This window comes from Drosophila melanogaster, chromosome X (genome assembly GCF_000001215.4).
Source record: "Drosophila melanogaster chromosome X".
NCBI classification, from domain to species: Eukaryota; Metazoa; Arthropoda; class Insecta; order Diptera; family Drosophilidae; genus Drosophila; species Drosophila melanogaster.
The window spans coordinates 15779044-15796898 of NC_004354.4; the positions used below are offsets into that span (position 1 = coordinate 15779044).

Sequence of the window (17855 nt, forward strand, 5' to 3'; positions counted from 1 at the left end):
AAGAAGTGAACGTTACCCATGTAACCGTCGCCGTCTGCCGATGGCGATGGCGATAAGGAGGCGCCTCCGACTATAAAAGCGAGTCTGGACTAAATTTGTCTCGTTATTGAAACAGCACCTCCAAGCCGGTTTACCAACATGAAAGTTTGTACGTCGAACAATGGATTATACCACATCGATTATATAGCAAAGGATATATGGGATACTTCAAAAATAGATATATACAATATGATCATAATGTCTGCATGTGTGTCCAAACAACATGCATGTGCAATTAGCTTAAAGATCTTATTGTTAAATCTATATTAAAATTGTTGTATATTCTTTCGTCTTTAGGGATTGCACAGCATCTATTTGTGGTGATCCTAGTGTCGTCGGCGGTGCCATTGACTGAAGCTTTGGGCAGCACCGTTTGTGCGGATCGCTTCAATGGCCTGTCGTTTGCGGATCCGGCCAGTTGCTCCAGCTTCTTTGTGTGCCAGCGTGGTAATGCCGTTCGGCGCGAGTGCTCCAATGGCCTGTATTACGATCCAAAGATCCAGACCTGCAATCTACCCGGACTAGTCAAATGTTTCAACGGGGATCGCGGCGGTTCTGTGCTGGGAGACGTCAAAGCAAACGTCACTTTGGTGCCCAATGGAAAGGCCAATGGGGAGGTCACCACGACGCCACCACAAACAACCACCTGTCCACCGACGACGACAGTGACACCCGCAGTGACCACCAAAAAATCGAAACTTATTCTCGATACCGAGGATGCAGATGATGCCCATTCCATCTTCCAAGTTACTCCGCATCCACTCACTAACAGAATTGATGTGCTGAGATCCCAGCGCGATTGCCGTGGAATAAACGATGGCGAGTATTTGACAGATCCCAAACATTGCCGTCGTTTCTATATGTGCCATAAGAATCGGGTCAAGCGCCATAATTGCCCACGGAATCAGTGGTTCGATCGGGAGACGAAATCCTGCCAAGATCGCGAGTTGGTACTGAATTGCCCAGTCAATCGGAATTAGACGTGTTTTCCAATAGCACATACAATATACAATGGTTGCCATAGTAGCATATGTGGATATCGTAAATACTGTTGAATGATCTTGGTTCCTGGATCACAAAATATCAGTTAAAGATATATAAATCAATTATAAAACCATTGGTGAAATAAACCAAAGCAACATTCGAAACAATGCATCATGAAAATCATTTTTTTTTTTTAATTCTAAATTAGAAACTATCTATATATGTAAGTACGAAATATACTAAGTTTTGCTATTGCAAAATATTGTTATTAAAAATTAGCAATTAGGCTATGCATCCTATCTGCCAATCCTAGTAAAGAAAATCGATTTTTCAAAATATATATTTTTTTTTGACGATTCAAGATAATGGAAGGAATTACAACAAATAATTTGGAACGAAATATGTGTGTGCACTGCAAGATACGTGTCTCAATCAAGCCATGTGCTGTGCGTCGTCCTCATTCGCCTTGTGGGCATCGGTATCGGGCATGGCCGATGGTGGCATTATCCTTCCACCCTCTGCAATCGCATCGTTGTTCTTCTCGCCGCCGGCTGGCAAGTTGAGGGGCAGATTAAGTTCCCTCAGGAAGCAAGTGAAGTTCACCACACGACCCTTGTTCAGGAACGGGATCTTGGGGCAGAGCTCGAAGGCGTGGTTCACGGGCAGCATGTCGCAGCCCTTGCCGCATGATACGTCGATGAAGTTCATTAGGTCGCACACCTCGATGTCGTCGCACTCGTTGCGATTCAGAATCGAGAGTATATTGTCGATCAGTTCCAAGGAGAATGGCAGGCGACATCCCCGCAGTGCCGATCTCACCTTAACTTCGGGCAGGAATGGCTGGTTGGTCGGATTGATGTGATGGAAGTGCTCCATCAGATCATCCCGAGCATTCCACAGGGTTCTCTTAAGCTCGAGATGAGCCGCCGCCCGCACCGTGGACCGATCGCAGGCATTTGGTTGACTCTTCTCCGCCGAAAAGTGCCGGCAGAGGCTGATGATCTCGTGATCGCTGATCTGGTTACCCATAATGCTGATCAGGGCGCCCTTGAAACTCTCGAAGGACACAAAGACATCACGCTTCTTCTCAAGATCCGTACAGTCCGGAACACACGATCCCACAAACTCCGCCATGCGATTCTGCAGGGCACTCTTCACCTTCTCCATGATCACACCCACATTCGCATGGGGAAAGATCTCCGGATGGTGCTCCATGTACATAAGCGTGTACTCGTCCGCCGAGACTATGTGAAAAATGAAGTCCTTCAGCGACATAGTCGATCCGACAAAGAAGTTCCATGGCATATAGTACTGCGGCTGCTTGCATGAGAACCTCTCCTGGCCAGGCAACTCCAAGCGTGTGCGCTTCATGAACTCACCACCGAGGAATCCGGAGTTCCGCACGGCGATCTCCTGGATTTGCAGCGTATCATCGCATAGATAGTAGCTAATCACAAAGATTCGCTCGCAATTCGCCTTGATGGTCGAGAGCATTTTGGCGCCAAAGCGGAGCACATAACGATCGTATTTGATGAACTTTTTGAAATCGGACTTTGGCGGCTTCGGTTCGACCGATATGCAATTGCCCACCGAATCCTCGTAGCTACCCCATCCATTGTACGGTGGCAATTGTCGTTCCGATCTATGGTCAGCACAATCATCGGATCTGGCGGGGATCGGCAGTGGGGTAAAATCCTGTATGCCATATCGCTGGCGGTAATAGTTCTGGGTGAAGGGATCCAGTTCGGTTATCACCACCGCACGGCCATACACGTTTATCACACTGCCTATCTGGAGATCCTTTTCCCTATAGTAATGAATCTCCTTGTTTCCAGTGTTCAGCGGATCCACGCAGTAGCGCACGTTGCGCATGTTGGTGCCCAGGACGTTCAGTAGCGTCATCGGGGTCATCTGTCCTGGCAGCTGGAGTCCTTCGAACTCCTACCAAAAACAGATATATAGTATTAATCATAAAATATGATATTTGCGAACAGATTTTCCATCATAACTAAAAGAAAGAACTGTTTTATGCGGCTAATAAACGGATCTTACTACATGTGTAATTTTCATGTTGAGTTTTAAAAATCCATTTTTTTACAAATTTTTGAATCAGCAAAATATGTGAAAATGGCAAAAAGTTAAAATTTGCAATTTTGAAAACAGATCGATGGTGAATTTGGTTACGAATTCAACGAGGTATGACATTCCACTTTTTTTATTGCTAATGTAAAAAAACGGATAGTTTTTCCTTAAAAATATGTATAAATATGGCAAAAATACGATATTATGACATGAATACGATATAACTTGGTCAATATTACAGTTTTGCACAGCTAATTAGGTTAATTACCTACACTCTTAATTATATCTACAGGTTTATAGGGAAATTGGAAGATTTCAAATATCAAGAGATCCGAAACTACAAAAGTTCAATAGAAGGAATCCCAAGAAGATATCATGTAAACCAACCTATCTCAAACATCTTGGGATCTGGGCTACAACATCCCAATTTACTTTGCTAATATCGTATTGTAAGTCGTTATGGTAAATACCAGTACCATCTATACTTATTTTTACTTACTCGAGCTAAGCGCCCGCGTTTAAGAAAAACGGTTGGGCCGTCGCGACCTGAGTTGCGAATGTGCTGCTCCTTGATTTCGATGGTATCGTCGGAGAGATAGTAGCACAGCTCCAGCTTGCGTACGTCTCCGAACTCGGTTCTATCGTCCCAGTACGCCTGGAACTTGAGTATTTGCCTATCGTACTTGAGGAACTGGGCAAACGGATGATTCTTTGGGATTAAATTACCAGATCGCGGTTGGTTTTCACGCTTTCGTTGCTCCTCGGTGGGATCGCTATATGAGAATGGACATTATAAATGGGTAATTTCCGAGATTCAAATATCGTTTACCATGGCGATTTGACCGGATCGGGAACGGTTATGCCGCGTTTGTTTAAGAAAGTTCTTGTGAACGGATCGCAATCGGTGATATGATACTGACGATCAAATATCTGAACAGTCTGATCCACGTTCAGATCGATGAGGGACATGAACTCATTATCGCACGGCGGCGCCTTCTGGACCCGCTGCCTATGAACTACACATCCCTGCACAATTCCCGAGTTGTCCACCCGGGGCTCGTAGATCTCTAAAGTACCATCTTCCAGATAGTAGTAGATCTTAACCTTGCGCACCAGATAGGGCGCATGGTAGACCTCCTGAAGGGTTTGCTTGAAGTAGGCATGGAAGCACAGCACCTTCTTGTCATACGCCAGCCATGGAGGCATACGGGGACCCGAACGTGGCGGATATATGGAGGACGCCCCAACTGGGGGACAGCTTATGTCCACCGTAACGCTGCCCGATTCCACAGGAGCCGGTTGCTGGCGATCACTCAGCATGCTCAGACCTTGGACATTGGCCAGCGATTGCGGTTTGGGGTAATGTCCCTTGGATACCTGTTACTCGCATAGATGTATATCTAATCCCAATTGATGTTCAATCCGAAGTACTTACATCGCGAAAGAGAGTCCCCGGAAGAAGGGGCATTCCAGGAATGCGCAGCATTGTATATATTTTATGTGAATTATTGACCCGTTTTCGACCTTTTCTCTTTGGAAATATTTTGTATATTTGGTGTACGCTCTAAATGTAATACAGAGCACTATTGAAGAAAATTTAAGTCCAGATCCTGCGGAGCCTACTCTTTTTTTTATTTCTCCAGGTCCGCATACTTCCTATTTATAGATTTGGCCTCTTTTAAAAAATCCACTACGTGTACACTTATCAAACGTCTCCCACGGTTTGCATTAAACTTTACTTCTTATTGTCAATGCATAAAATAGTAATAAAATACAAGAATACTGTCAATATATCAAACAAAAGTTAATTTGTGGGTGATCAAACGGAAAACGTAAAAAAAAACGAATGCTAGCGAAAATCCATGAATGTCTGATGCTTGAAGATAACTTCTATTTTACCCAATGACAGTCATTTCGGTTTTTTTTCTTTTCTTATAAATACAATGTAAAATAATATCATAATGCAATGGTATATGCGATGGTTTACTATTCGATACGAAAAATGTATGCTTAATTGTGAGTTAGTCTCGCAGCTCTATAGCTTATGAGATTTCAAAAAATACATTTCTGGTTTTAAGTTATATTCTGGGAATTGTTTGTGGTATATGTATGTGTGTATGTATGCATGTATGTATATATATAATGGATAGCTGCTGGATATTCCTTTTATTCGGAGGGGGTGAGATCGTTTTCAGGTTCGTTTTCGTTGAGAATTTGAGAAAGCAGATCGTAGAGTGGTTCTAATATCTTTTTCGCTCCAGCATTGGTTAGATTTTTATAGTCGAACATATCGTGATGACTGATACTGCCGTCGGTCTGGACCAAACCCTTGTCAATGGCCACCGTCTGGACGCGATACAAGCCCTTGGTCAATCCATTGACCACCTCGTTGATTTTGGCATTCTTTTCGCGCAACTTATTGGGCTGCTGGCCACGCGGCAGTAGCGACTGCAAGGGAGAGATGGGAATGTCGATGATTTACTGCGGCTGGCTAATACCACAACTATTGTACTTACGGGCAAAACGATATAGGCGTTGGGCAGCTTTTGCCGGATTTTCGTTACGTTCGCGAGCACACCCTCGGCCACTTCCTCCGCGCTGTTCCGCACATTATTGGTGCCCACATGGAGGACGACGATTTTGGGATTCACATTGTCCAGCGCACCGTTTTCGATGCGCCACAGTACGTGCTCGGTGCAGTCGTCGCGAATGCTGAAGTTAAGGCAGTGCAGCGGCGCAAAGTACTTATTCCAGGCCTCCGTGTCCTGGACGGTCTCGAAGATGCAGTCGCCGAGGAATATCACATCCGGATCCTTTTCGCGGCAATCGGAGATGAACCGGCGATGTATGCTGTGCCAACGCTTGTCGCCATCCAGATCGGGCAATGGGGTGGGCAGCACACAGGGATTCATTTCGTCGGCGTGCTCAGACTCAGTTGCAGACCAATATTGAGTTTTAGTTAAAGATTCCGATTCCTATTCCTATTTCGATTTCGATTCAGTTGCAGTTTCAGCATGCGGATGAATGAGGCATCGTCTGCGGCTTAGTCTTACCGGATACTTGGGCGTTCTGCTCGGCTTGCAGTGACAGCGTTGCAGTCGTGGACAAACAATTGAACTGATAGTCGCTAGCATAAACAACTCCGTACCGTTGTTTACTTTAATAAATCGTTTTTATGGCGAAGATTTTTTTTTTGTTTTTTTTTTTTTGTGTTTTAGGTTACCTCAACATTAACATCCGTAAATGTCGTAGAATTATGTGGCCACCCTCGTGTACATGGAAATTGCCAAGGATTTAAGGTTGAAAATTTTTATAAGTTTATTTTAATTTGGTGTAGAAAATCTACGATTTTCTTGGTAAGCGTTTATGTTTTCGTTTTTAGAGAGATGGTAGATGTCTTGGTATTTTTCCAGGGCTGGAAAGTGTTGTCTAGCAATGTTGCACTTGGCACAGCTGAAAAAGATGTGGGATACGTTATCGAAAACGTTACACGGTCACATATGTTACTGTTTGTAACGTGCATTTTATTCAAAATTGTCAAAAGCGTTATCGCAGAGAAGTCTGTTAATTATTTTGATCTCTGTTGATTTAAGTTTACAATTGTGATTTTTAAGGCATGTGCCTTTAAGCCATATGCCATTATTTCAAGGGGAAAATATACCAAATGAAACAAGACTATTTTTTAGCTTTTTCTAGACAGCTTAAAAAATATTACGATGATTTATAACTGATTTCAGAAATAAAAAGATTTGAAACATAAGCAAGTTAAATTTTGTACCCCTACACGTTAAATAGTAAAGGACTATGATTCATTATGAATTATTATTGAACTGCATAAATAGAAATTATACCATTACTTTCACTGGCATCGCAAAACTTTCCGTCGCTACCTTGGCGCAACCTATTCTGAATCCAGCGTGCGGTCACACTGCAGCAATGACATAACCTAGTTATTGTCAAAAAACTGAAGTCAATTCTATTCCTTCGAAAACATAAATCGTAACTTGCGTTAGGTTCGACGGCATGTTGAAGCTTAACCGTGTTCGCCATCTGCGAACGACGTACAAGCGCTGTTTGTCCGGCCAGTCGCAGCTGCAGCTGAATAGTACGGACGCAGAGCCGGCATATCCGGAGATTCAGGATCTGTCCTTCAAGGCGCGCAAGCAGAAGGATGCGGCCAACTGGCACGAGGAAATCCGGCAGGTGCCGACGGTGGAGGAGAAGATGATCAAGATCAATATGCCCCGCTATTACGGCTTCAAGGTGGTCGACTTCAACGACTCGAAAATCCCCTACAATGCACTGCCGCTCACGCAACATTATACGCGCACAGTGCTCGAGGATTTGCCATCTGAAACGGATAAGAAGGCACAGGCTAAGGACTCCGAGCAGGAGCAGGAGCAGCCGAGCGTGGATGGTCTTTTCAAGGCGGCTCGCGGGGATGTTATTGATGCCCTCGAGTTTGCCCACGACTACTACAAGTGGGTACAACGAGGTCCGCTTTCAACGAACCAAGTTCTCCGGCGAGTTTGTGGACAGTAGTTGGTCCAACTCACTTAAGAACTCGGATTGGTTGGAGTGGTCCCAGTTACAAGTTCGACCGTCTGATATTAATGTATTCATTCTCCTCCATTACCAAGCGTAGGCATCTGGAAAAGCAACACAACTCTGCCGAATCGAACCCCGTTGAACGTGAGCGCATCCTAACGCAGATCATTGTAGAACAGCTGAACAGAGCTCTGCTGCAGTCGCTCAGCGAGGAGTACAAGCACCTGGATGAGCTCGATGTCGACTACAATCCACGCCACGAAGCGTTCTGGGCCGTTGGCGGCGTAGATCCTCCCAAGAACGTGCAGAAATCGAAGAAGGGCCGGGAATGGCAAAAGGATATGGCAAACGAGAGCGTTGATCGGATGGTTCAGTATACGGGAGCGCCGTATCTTGCCCTACGCCATCGCAAGCAATTGACGCCGTGGAAAACGGAAGCGGAAAGCGAAAACCTCGAGCTGAGCAAACAGCTGCCCCGTTTCAAGCACGACCCGCGAACCCTCGGCTACAGCACCAAGCATCAGCACGCCACCAATGTGCCAGGCTATTGGCCCAAAGGAAATGAGAATAACTTCGGCCTGCTCTCATTTCAATCGCGTGCACACCTGCAGATCCGTCCGAAATCGTTCGGCGAGCAGGATCAGCTGGAGGCATTGCATTCGCTGGCGATTAAATCGTCATACGCCTGGCTTTTGGCCCAGGCGAACTACAATGGCTTCAACACCTACAACGAACTGACCTATCCCATGAACACTCAAACTGTGATCACGAACGGCAGGGAATGGAGCTTTTATGAGTATCAGCTTAATACGCTGCTGCTGCACGGCACAAACGTGGCGGAAAATCCCCGTGTCAACTTCTGTCGCGGTACAAAGCCACTTCCACTGTACGCCGAGATTTCGGCAAGCGGCAAGTGCGTTGATTTCAACGATAACGCACTGCGGCACCTGCTCAATTTCTATGCCAATGCGCCATCGATTCAGCGGAGCATTGGGGAGCAGCAGCCGTATGTTGCCTCCGACGTTTCCGCCTATGAGAACGCCGAACAGCGTGACTTTATCAATAAGACCTTCAAATATTTGGCATCAAACCGACCGCGACACTTGGAGCTGCCCGAAATCTACCTGTGGGAGAAGCTATACAAGATCGATAACAACAATCGTGCCATGGAGGCTAAGAGACGCTTCTTCGAGCTGGACATCAATCCTTGGCAGCGAACGCTGGACACACATGACAAGGAGTATGTTCCACGTGCGGTCCGACCAGACGTCCCTAAGAATAAGAACAGGTTCAAGAAGACGTACTACCCTTAAATGAATAAATATAAAACACTTCCTAAGGTTACACTTGTTAAAAATGCTGAATTTTTAATGTGAAATACTGGATTGCAGATTCGGAGCAACGAAACGGTGTACAAAGTTTCTTTAAACTTTGATTAACTCAATTTTCCGCAAACTTTTGTCAGTATGTTAATGATTTTTAATATAAATATTTTGTTAAATTTCAATTTAAATTCTATGCCATACAAAGTATATATATTTATTAACTTTGTTATGCTTGTGGTTAAACACTTCTGTAAATTTATAAGCTAGTCTTTTTTATCTTAAATTCTTTCAAATAGATATGATTATACAAATACCTGGAATTTTGCCAATTATTAGTGCTGATGATGCTAAAACTTGCCAATGCAATGCTTCTTATCATTATTTAATTGTTTATGCAGCACATATTTATTCTAGATTCCATTGTTTATTTCATTTATCAGCACTGCAAACATACCGAAGTTATCTCAAAAAGTGGGTAAAATGCGGTTACACTGCACCAGAACCATATTTTTCGAACGTAAAAAAGGTTTATAATGCTATAGTGTAGTTTAAATCTTTTTACCAAATCATATATTGTTTGAACATAATAGTGCACTAAGGTTTATATGATATTCCATATAAGTACACTTCAAACTCTTACTTAGTCTGGTAATATGTATGCATTAATTAATTACTTGATTATTTTATTATCCCATTTATTATAGTAGTTTTACATTTACGATAATAGCTTTATAGTCCACTACATCAAAGTTAGGATTGCTGAAAAAGTTACCACTTGTTGGTTATTTCGGTAACGTCCCAGCTAACCGTATGGTATGTTATAACGGCCGTGCGACGGTCACACTGGATCTGAATAGTTAGGCTCGAGTAAATAACCAGTTTGAGACTTTACGGTGGTTCGGAAACTCGTATCTGGCGCTTCGGTTGTCCAAAAAGGTAGAGCAGTAACCTGTTGCATATATATTTCTTTTTTTTTTGGTAATAGTGGAAAGTGTAGTGCAGACAAGTCGAACCCAACTGATATTGAGTCGAAATTCCGTTGGGCAAGTGCTGAAAAATCTTGAATATTGATCGTGGAGTATGTGGATACGGTGAGCATTTGTGGGCAAACAAGTGTATTTCTCGGTTATTTGCTTCTTTTTTTGTCGAGTCCATCGAGCTTATAAAGTTGTAAGGCGTGTAAATATGTGTATAATAATTATGCCATAACATACCAGTAGTACAAAAGTATGCTACTGATGATGTGGAACAAGCACGGATTATCATAAATATATGCCATGGACTCTCTGGAATGCCAGTGTAAAATAGTGAAACCAGTGGCCAACCACATATTTGTCTACATCTATATCTATGTCTATGTGTATATATATATATATATATCCATATCTATGTCTATTCCTCCCCCTCCGATCGCGAGCAATCCGATAAAACACTGTATTTATGCTTTGCATTCTGCGATCTCATGAATACGTGAAATCAACATCGAAATCTCCAGCCAACCGACGTGCTTGCATGTGTGTATAGTTTAGTTGAAACAAAAAGAGAATTAACGACAAAACAACCGAATGGCAGTTAATTCCTATTGTTTTCGAGCGGCCTGTCCCAGAAATACAGTTCGATCACAAGCGTCATATCTCGGTGTCCCAGAATTCCAGTTCTTGGCACACACTTTTTATAGATATGAACTGACTTTTATGATCTTGACATGTTTAAGTCTTCGTTTATGCTCAAACCCTTTAATATTCGGACACTTTGTAAGTCTCTAATGTTCTATTAAATAATGCCATTGCAATCCAATGTGTTTATTCACGATATCTCAAGTTGAGTTTGCCCTGGAGCAGTGCCATGACGGTTATAATATGTTGATGTTTGGCGCTGCTTAAATGGCTCGCTCGAATCGAAAACCGTTAAGGCGATTGATGAGTTTGACCTCCTAAAGCTAAAAAAGAAGAAGAAATGCGGTTCTATCTTTAGCTACTCATGTTGTGCATACATACGAAAAACGAGCAGCTCGTGTTATAATAGTTAGTTACACCATTCATAACGCGACAACAAGTGCTGCATGGATTTTCATGATCTTGGTCTTGTCTTGAAGGTCGGAAGTCTATTATAGAACTCTCTATATGCGGTGTGGTGAATAGTTCGGTGGGGGGGGGGGGAGGTTGTATTGTTATTATTTCATCATTTACCCACAAATTGAAAAGTAATCCAGTGTTTATTGGCAGTCCTTTTGGATCATAATCATTTCGGATTTCGGATCTTTGAACCATGGATGAAAAGGAACACGAATTGTCGACGAGGGTGGTGAAAAACGAGGAGAACGAGGATGACGAGAAGCTCAATGAGTTATCCTTTTGTTTTGTTCGGGTAAGTGTAGAATAGCAATCTTATTTATTTATGTTTTTGCGCACTTAGCGATTCGAAAAATGTCAAGTGGTATTATTCATGTATATTGTAAAAGTATTATTATTTTCCATTGCAATTGTTATCACCTAAAACGCCATAAATGATTGTATCACCCAAAAGCTTTGTTATGGAATATTTGATTTTGAACACTGAGTCATAACTTTAAGGGATCGCTATCATGGCTAATGACGTTCAGGAATCCGCCAAATATCTCCACAATATAGATTTAAATTCGTATCTATATATATATATATTTATATATATATATATATATTTAGATACAATCGATATAATCATATAGCATCCTGTTTCCAGGGTTCAGATCCACGAGCTGCCACTTGTCGTAGCAAACTCCAAAACAGGCGATGCAAATTAAACAAAGAAATAAATAAGGAACTCCGCCTTCGAGCTGGTGCCGAGAATCTATATAAGGTGCGTTACCTTACCTTCCGTTATCACTCTGAACATACATATGTATGTCCATGCCAAAACTAAATGCATATCTTTATGTATATATATATATATATATATATATATATATATATATTTAGGCCACATCGAATCGCAAACTGCGCGACACAGTTGCCTTGGAATTAAGCTTTGTCAACTCAAATCTGCAACTGCTGAAGGAGCAACTGGCCGAGTTGAATTCGTCGGTGGAAATCTATCAGAGCGAAAGGTGAGCTAATAAGCCCGCTCCTAGGATAAGAAACTGGGTGGGAAGACCCACCACAAGGTCTAACTTTCAAGGAAGCAGGCAGTTACAAGGCATTCCTTTGATGGTATTATAATAATAATCCTCTAATACTCTCTAGTCACAATGGAATTATGCCCATGATACCGCTGGGCCTGAAGGAAACCAAGGAGATCAATTTCATGGAACCCTTCTCCGACTTCATCCTGGAACACTACAGCGAGGAGCCCTCGATGTACATAGATGCCATAGCTGATATGACGGACACGAGACAGGTAATGCCTCGTACATATATAAGAATTTTATGCACATATAATCCAATGCGAAAAATTTCTAATAGGCATCCAAAACACCGTCACGAGATGCCCTGGGAGTGGCCCTACTTTTCCGCTACTACAACACGCTGTATTACGTGGAGCGTCGCTTCTTTCCGCCGGATCGTAACCTGGGCGTGTACTTCGAGTGGTACGACTCGCTCACGGGAGTTCCCTCGTGCCAGCGGACCATCGCGTTCGAGAAAGCCTGCACCCTGTTCAATCTGGGCGGCATATATACACAGATCGGCGCTCGACACGATCGCACGACGGAACGGGGTCTTGACTTGGCCGTGGATAGTTTTTTACGGGCCGCCGGGGTCTTTCGTCACATCTACGATACGTTCACGAATGCACCATCGATGGACCTGAAGCCACAGGTCCTGGACGTGCTCGTTTCCCTGATGCTTTCCCAGGCACGAGAATGCCTCTTTGAGAAGCTTCAGCTGCAGATCGAGGCGATGAGCGTGAGTTTCCGTCAGCATATATAGTATATAGTATATAGTATATAGTATGTAGTTACATAATTTTACCATCTATATAACCATACAGCACGATTGCCAGGCGTTTCGGGATCTGGCTGGCGAGGCTGCTCAAATATCGCACGAGTACAATGAGATGCACAAGAATATCCAGGCGAACGATACGCACACCTATCTTCCGGAATGCTGGGCCGGTCTAGTGCCAGTCAAGGCGGAACTCTACAAAGGTAGAATTGGTTATCACCTCGAAATGGGAATATTCATTCTAAAGTATGATTGTAAACGCCAACAGCATTCGCACATTTCTACAAGGCACGGAGCATAGATGCGACAGACGAGCTGAAGGCATCAAAGTCAAGTCAAAAGAACCAAGAATCCTTCATCGGCAATTCCCAGGAGGTGGAGCGCATCACCACAGCCGATTATGGAGCCAGCGATGAGGCGTCCACCTCCATTGCCAACAAACTGGCCCACTTAAAGGAGGCGCTGGCCAGTATCGAGGAAGCCCAGCGATTGCAGCGGATGTGTCGGTTCTTGAAGGTAAATATACTTCTTATATCCTATAGCCTAATAACCTAACCTTTAACTTTAATCTTTAAGAACAAGGCATCACTGACTGAAGTCATGAAGGAGGTGCACTCCAAATCGCAGGAGGAGCTCGAGAAGTTCAGACTGCAAGCTTCAGCCAAAAATATCGAAGATGGCGATCTTCTAGAGCGATCGGTAGAAGGTACATATATCATACTCAAGATAAGCCGATGTCTTCATGTACATACATGCATCCATATCCTCAGCATCTTCGAAGTTCACGTTATCCCTGACCGGACCCGACTTCACATCGCACAAGGTTAAGGATCCCTTCAAGCGCCTCGGCCCGATTGCAATATTCTCGGCGAGACGCCACTGGACAGCGCCCAGATGTGTGCGTCTCCAGAAAGGTTCCTCCCTGTATCACAGCGTGCCCAGCAATGACAACAAGTGCCCATTGGATAACGATGATGACGAGGAGCACGATGGTGGATACAATCTGTACAAGGAGGAGTTTGAGAACTTTGGCTTCCATGTGCGCGGCGATGCTCCGGTGATCATTGCCCACGTTGAGATTAATTCTTTGGCAGACGTAAGTAAATGCTACTTCCATCGATTCGTCGTATACTGTAGGCATTATTTTCAGCTTGGCGGCATCAAGGAGGGAGACTTCATAGTCGAGATAGCCGGCGTGGACGTGAAGTGGTACTCCCATCAGCAGGTGGTGCAGCTCATACAATCCTGCGGCTCTACACTCGAGCTGAGAGTGATAACGCCCATGGATCGCAACTACTTGAAGGTGCATTTTGTTTATTAATCATACGTAAAAAATCAGCAAACAAATTCACCTTGTTTACGCACAGCCATTGTCGTCGAAGGGCTCATTATCAACGCTATCGGCGGCCAGTTCATCGGGCATTTCATCCGGATTTCCCAGTCCCACAAGTATTGCGGCCAAGCCCAAGCTCCACCTGAAAACATCCTCTAGTTCGCGACCCGCTGGCAGCGTTTCATCCAGTTCGTGGAATCCGTTTCGGCGAACGCCTAGCTTAGCTAAAATATTTTAAGTAGCCATCAGTTTTATTTTGTGTTTTATTTTTTTGCTCTTAAGGCAATGGCCATTTCAAGTTAAAAAGAATGTTGTGCAGTTTAAGTTAAGCAATAAACTTAATGATTTTTTAAAAGCCCCTCTATTATACCCATAATTTATTTTATTCCTATTGATTCAATCGCTCCCAATCACCCATCGATAATAATCTACACGGAAAATGAATTGAAATAAATGTTTTTAATGTTTTATCGAATTTAAAATATATATTTATACAATTTTTGACATCTACATTTGAATTAAATCATTACGATCCAATGATTTCGAAATTTCAGTTTTTTATGCTGGAGTCGTAGGGTATCGCGGACTTTTTGAAATAGTTTGGGATCCAATCCACTTCTGTTTTGCGAATCCTCAAATTACAATTATAACCGAATGCTAACAATTTATGTTAATTAATCACACCAACGACTATTGCCCAACGAGTTTAAGAATATTGTTGATTTAACTGGAGGATACTGCTATATGATTACTTCGCACGCTTTCCATACACATTTGAACATAGGTTCTTCTTATCGGGGTGATGTCTTTATGCGTTCGCAGATTGCTATGCATAGAACAGCCACAATATCCACACAACGGCCAAATACGAAAACAGCTTGGACAGGGTCTGTTCATCCTCGTATTGCCTTGTTCCCCGATTAGCAGCTAAATACATGGGCAAATGTTATTTAATATCAATCTCAGAACTATTGAGATGGCATGTAACCTACCAGGTGGACGTGGTTCGCCAAAGTTGAGCGTAGATGTTATGAACCCGAAAGGAAAAGCTCCAATACCGAAAGACATGTGAAATCCGTCGCCGAATCCGAATCCAGGGAACCCGGGAACAGGATCTGGTTCTGTACGTTGTCCAGCGGGGCGTGGTGGAACTTTGTTACTGCAAAACACATATAAGTTGGGTTATTGAAAAATACTCATGTTGAAAGCGGTTCAAACCTACCGTGGATCTTCCTGGTGTGTACTATTTCTTCCGTACAGCGGTATGACCTTATCCTTATCAACGGCAGCCTTACAAACGGGACAGAGTTTGCGATTGGGACGCGTCAGGAGCCACTGATGCAGGCACGGCCAGCAGAACAGATGGCCGCACATGCTGACCACAGCATCCTTGGCGGTGTCCAGGCATATGTTGCACTCGTAGAGTGAGTCGTCTGCGGTATGTTCCTTCTCCTTGTCCTTTTCGTTGGCTTTTGTGTCCGTATCGGTGCCGCCGAATGGATAGCCACCCTTCAGATCGGCCTTATTGCCACCAGATAGATAGTCTCCAGTAAAGGAATACGAAGTGTTGGACTTCTTCAGTTCCGATGCCGTCGAATTGGTTGGAATCGAGGTACCCAGCGGGCGCAATTGACTTGTAGATGACTCCTCAGCCAAGGGTTCTGTGATATCCCGAGTCCAGGCTATCTTGTCGTAGCTCACGTTGTTGGACAAAGTCGATGAGGACGACGATGCCCCGGTTGATGTGCTGGGAAGCTCCGCTGTGGGTACACTTTTCGGTTCCTCCATGGTTTGCCCAAGATGCGGGTAAAGTTTTAGTCGTTCAAGCTGCAACGTAACGTTGGATGATTTAGAAACCCAAATTTGCTAAGTAAGTCTGTGTTCACCCTATTGACAAGTGCCTAGATTGCTTAGATGATTTTCCTAGGCCATTTCTGGTGTACAACTAAGGTCCGCACTTTCTTGAATATGACTTAATTTAATTAAATACTTCAAGCGCAGTTTGAAGGGGGTTTCCCCCGAGTTCCGCAGCATTCAGCATTTGTCCGACCCCATGGGGTGGTGTTTATGGCTACGAAAACCGCCCAAAGGGCGTATTTACCACCAAGTCTTCAAGGATAATGCACCGAACATTCCCATTGGCTGCACCCACATAAATTAAACAAAAAAGTCAAATTTTGTTTGAATTGCGTTGGCAAACAAGACGGTATACCTGCATATGTACCTGGACTTATGTGCGTACTTATGTACACATCTACACACTCAAACACTCGCGTGTATATAGGGCTAGAAGGTTTCCATCTACCTGTTACATATGTACATTGGAACCGATTATATGCTTATTTATACAGTACGTATAGATGTCAAAGATGTCACATGATGTTTTCATGGAGCACTTCCTATTGGAGTCAAGGGGAATTATATGCTCATATACATCGAGTTCCAGGGATTGCGTTTAAACGCATTATAACTTAATTAAACTATATATAACTTCCTGGGGCACAGCAAATAGTATAACTTCTCGAAATTACATACATTGTAAGTGTATTGTTTGCAAAACCTGACTTGTTTGCCCTCATTTTATTGTTTGTTTTCGCTCACAGTTTGCTTCTACTTGCCGTGCTAAGTATTGTTAAACCGAATCAGAGAATGTTGCTAAATTGATTGTGTGGACAAGTGTGTTATGTTACGGTAAAATTGGGAATTTATCAATTGACGTCTTAGCACCTCAAAACAACTGCACTGACGATACCTGACCGAGGCCGATAGACCTTTACCCTATCGGTAAATAGCTGCCTGTATAACAGCCCGTCTCCACCGGACCAAAGTCCACGCTCGCGTTCGATAACTATCGAGTTAGGTGAAAAATCTCGGATCTCAATGAATCCTTTGAAAAGTGATCAGTGATCAGTCCTCGATTGATTTGTAAACAAAATAAACTACTAAATACATTTACAAGACTAAATACTATTCATAAGCAGCTGTTGTGTGCCATGGACAATCGATAGCAGGACTCACTCGACTATCTCTAGTTCCTAACGATCTGGTCACAACAAAGGTCAAGAATTCAATAATTTTATTGATATTAGACTAAACCAAAACAAGGAACAGCTGATTTGTACAACGCTAATGCATCTATAAACGTTTAAGTCGTAATCGATAGCTCACCCACTGTGCAGAAATCACGTGACCATCCCTAATTAGAACTGGCTTCTTTCAAAACAAAGCAAACGAAATTTAAAACTTTTTCAATTTATATGTTCCATTGGTGACTCTGGTTGCAGTGAGCTTCTTGGCACGGAGCAGAATCCTTTATCGGCAATTCCCAGGAGGTGGAGCGCATCACCACAGCCAATTATGGAGCCAGTGATGAGGCGTCCCCCTCCATTGCCAACAAACTGGCCCACTTAAAGGAGGCGATCTTCTAGAGCGATCGGTAGAAGGTACATATATCATACATCTCATACTCAAGATAAGCCGATATCTTCATGTACATACATGCATCCATATCCTCAGCATCTTCGAAATTCACGTTATCCCTGATCCCTAAAAAGAATGTTGTGCAGTTTAAGTTAAGCAAAAACTTAATGATTTTTTTCACCCATCGATAATAATCTACACGGA

The 17855-nt window shown here is 43.3% G+C and overlaps 6 protein-coding genes and 1 pseudogene across 13 annotated transcripts; 4 read left to right on the forward strand and 3 right to left on the reverse strand.

The window, feature by feature from the left end:
- Positions 1–102: 102 nt before the first annotated feature.
- On the forward strand, positions 103–1171 carry CG43673 (uncharacterized protein). Its single transcript, NM_001272651.2, has 2 exons — positions 103–148; positions 337–1171. Exons 1-2 carry the CDS (start codon positions 139–141, stop codon positions 1017–1019), a joined length of 693 nt encoding a protein of 230 aa, NP_001259580.1. The 5' UTR covers positions 103–138; the 3' UTR covers positions 1020–1171.
- A 183-nt stretch (positions 1172–1354) lies between these two features.
- Efhc1.1 (EF-hand domain containing 1.1) lies at positions 1355–4667 on the reverse strand. Its single transcript, NM_132847.2, has 4 exons — positions 4541–4667; positions 3935–4482; positions 3605–3878; positions 1355–2964 (listed from the first exon to the last, which is right to left on the reverse strand). The coding sequence occupies exons 1-4, from the start codon at positions 4589–4591 to the stop codon at positions 1456–1458; spliced, it is 2382 nt and encodes a 793-aa protein (NP_573075.1). The 5' UTR covers positions 4592–4667; the 3' UTR covers positions 1355–1455.
- A 298-nt stretch (positions 4668–4965) lies between these two features.
- Paf-AHalpha (Platelet-activating factor acetylhydrolase alpha) lies at positions 4966–6540 on the reverse strand. 2 transcript variants are annotated; one of them, NM_080350.4, is made up of 3 exons: positions 6159–6540; positions 5622–6086; positions 4966–5553 (listed from the first exon to the last, which is right to left on the reverse strand). In NM_080350.4, the coding sequence occupies exons 2-3, from the start codon at positions 6015–6017 to the stop codon at positions 5272–5274; spliced, it is 678 nt and encodes a 225-aa protein (NP_525089.2). In that variant the 5' UTR covers positions 6018–6086; positions 6159–6540; the 3' UTR covers positions 4966–5271. The 2 variants fall into 2 exon arrangements, with proteins under 2 accessions (NP_525089.2, NP_727895.1); NM_167461.2 differs by having other exon boundaries at positions 5622–6540.
- Positions 6541–7003: 463 nt separating this feature from the next.
- On the forward strand, positions 7004–9245 carry mRpS30 (mitochondrial ribosomal protein S30). Of its 2 annotated transcripts, none has more exons than NM_001298368.1 (2): positions 7004–7586; positions 7751–9245. In NM_001298368.1, exons 1-2 carry the CDS (start codon positions 7129–7131, stop codon positions 8964–8966), a joined length of 1674 nt encoding a protein of 557 aa, NP_001285297.1. In that variant the 5' UTR covers positions 7004–7128; the 3' UTR covers positions 8967–9245. The 2 variants fall into 2 exon arrangements, with proteins under 2 accessions (NP_001285297.1, NP_511167.1); NM_078612.4 differs by having other exon boundaries at positions 7751–8996.
- Positions 9246–9853: 608 nt separating this feature from the next.
- Rhp (Rhophilin) lies at positions 9854–14589 on the forward strand. 2 transcript variants are annotated; one of them, NM_206724.2, is made up of 12 exons: positions 9854–10069; positions 11204–11345; positions 11700–11816; positions 11936–12063; positions 12200–12353; positions 12419–12859; positions 12945–13101; positions 13167–13414; positions 13475–13604; positions 13669–13994; positions 14049–14201; positions 14266–14589. In NM_206724.2, the coding sequence occupies exons 2-12, from the start codon at positions 11247–11249 to the stop codon at positions 14467–14469; spliced, it is 2157 nt and encodes a 718-aa protein (NP_996447.1). In that variant the 5' UTR covers positions 9854–10069; positions 11204–11246; the 3' UTR covers positions 14470–14589. The 2 variants fall into 2 exon arrangements, with proteins under 2 accessions (NP_996447.1, NP_511168.3); NM_078613.4 differs by having other exon boundaries at positions 9854–9914.
- Positions 14590–14677: 88 nt separating this feature from the next.
- sordd1 (suppression of retinal degeneration disease 1 upon overexpression 1) lies at positions 14678–16985 on the reverse strand. 5 transcript variants are annotated; one of them, NM_132848.4, is made up of 6 exons: positions 16850–16985; positions 16444–16532; positions 16118–16373; positions 15454–16058; positions 15224–15390; positions 14678–15158 (listed from the first exon to the last, which is right to left on the reverse strand). In NM_132848.4, exons 4-6 carry the CDS (start codon positions 16017–16019, stop codon positions 15058–15060), a joined length of 834 nt encoding a protein of 277 aa, NP_573076.1. In that variant the 5' UTR covers positions 16020–16058; positions 16118–16373; positions 16444–16532; positions 16850–16985; the 3' UTR covers positions 14678–15057. The 5 variants fall into 5 exon arrangements, with proteins under 5 accessions (NP_573076.1, NP_996449.1, NP_996448.1 ...); NM_206726.2 differs by lacking the exons at positions 16118–16373; positions 16444–16532 and having other exon boundaries at positions 16959–16985; NM_206725.2 differs by lacking the exons at positions 16118–16373; positions 16444–16532 and having other exon boundaries at positions 16922–16985.
- A 448-nt stretch (positions 16986–17433) lies between these two features.
- On the forward strand, positions 17434–17854 carry CR44383 (annotated as a pseudogene).
- The last annotated feature ends 1 nt before the right edge of the window (position 17855 follows it).

Bases quoted from the DNA above. Each gene is read 5' to 3' on its own strand.
- Efhc1.1 (NM_132847.2), bottom strand. From the start codon at position 4,591: ATGCTGCGCATTCCTGGAATGCCCCTTCTTCCGGGGACTCTCTTTCGC. The intron at 4,483-4,540 runs GTAAGTACTTCG...TGCGAGTAACAG, and splicing joins CGGGGACTCTCTTTCGCGAT to GTATCCAAGGGACATTACCC. The intron at 2,965-3,604 runs GTAAGTAAAAAT...TGTTTTTGGTAG, and splicing joins AACGCGGGCGCTTAGCTCGA to GAGTTCGAAGGACTCCAGCT.
- Paf-AHalpha (NM_080350.4), bottom strand. From the start codon at position 6,017: ATGAATCCCTGTGTGCTGCCCACCCCATTGCCCGATCTGGATGGCGAC. The intron at 5,554-5,621 runs GTAAGTACAATA...TCTCCCTTGCAG, and splicing joins ACGCCTATATCGTTTTGCCC to TCGCTACTGCCGCGTGGCCA.
- mRpS30 (NM_001298368.1), top strand. From the start codon at position 7,129: ATGTTGAAGCTTAACCGTGTTCGCCATCTGCGAACGACGTACAAGCGC. The intron at 7,587-7,750 runs GTGGGTACAACG...TACCAAGCGTAG, and splicing joins TTTGCCCACGACTACTACAA to GCATCTGGAAAAGCAACACA.
- Rhp (NM_206724.2), top strand. From the start codon at position 11,247: ATGGATGAAAAGGAACACGAATTGTCGACGAGGGTGGTGAAAAACGAG. The intron at 13,102-13,166 runs GTAGAATTGGTT...AAACGCCAACAG, and splicing joins CAAGGCGGAACTCTACAAAG to CATTCGCACATTTCTACAAG. The intron at 14,202-14,265 runs GTGCATTTTGTT...GTTTACGCACAG, and splicing joins TGGATCGCAACTACTTGAAG to CCATTGTCGTCGAAGGGCTC.
- sordd1 (NM_206726.2), bottom strand. From the start codon at position 16,019: ATGGAGGAACCGAAAAGTGTACCCACAGCGGAGCTTCCCAGCACATCA. The intron at 15,391-15,453 runs GTAGGTTTGAAC...TGTGTTTTGCAG, and splicing joins ACACACCAGGAAGATCCACG to TAACAAAGTTCCACCACGCC. The intron at 15,159-15,223 runs GTAGGTTACATG...CCATGTATTTAG, and splicing joins TGGCGAACCACGTCCACCTG to CTGCTAATCGGGGAACAAGG.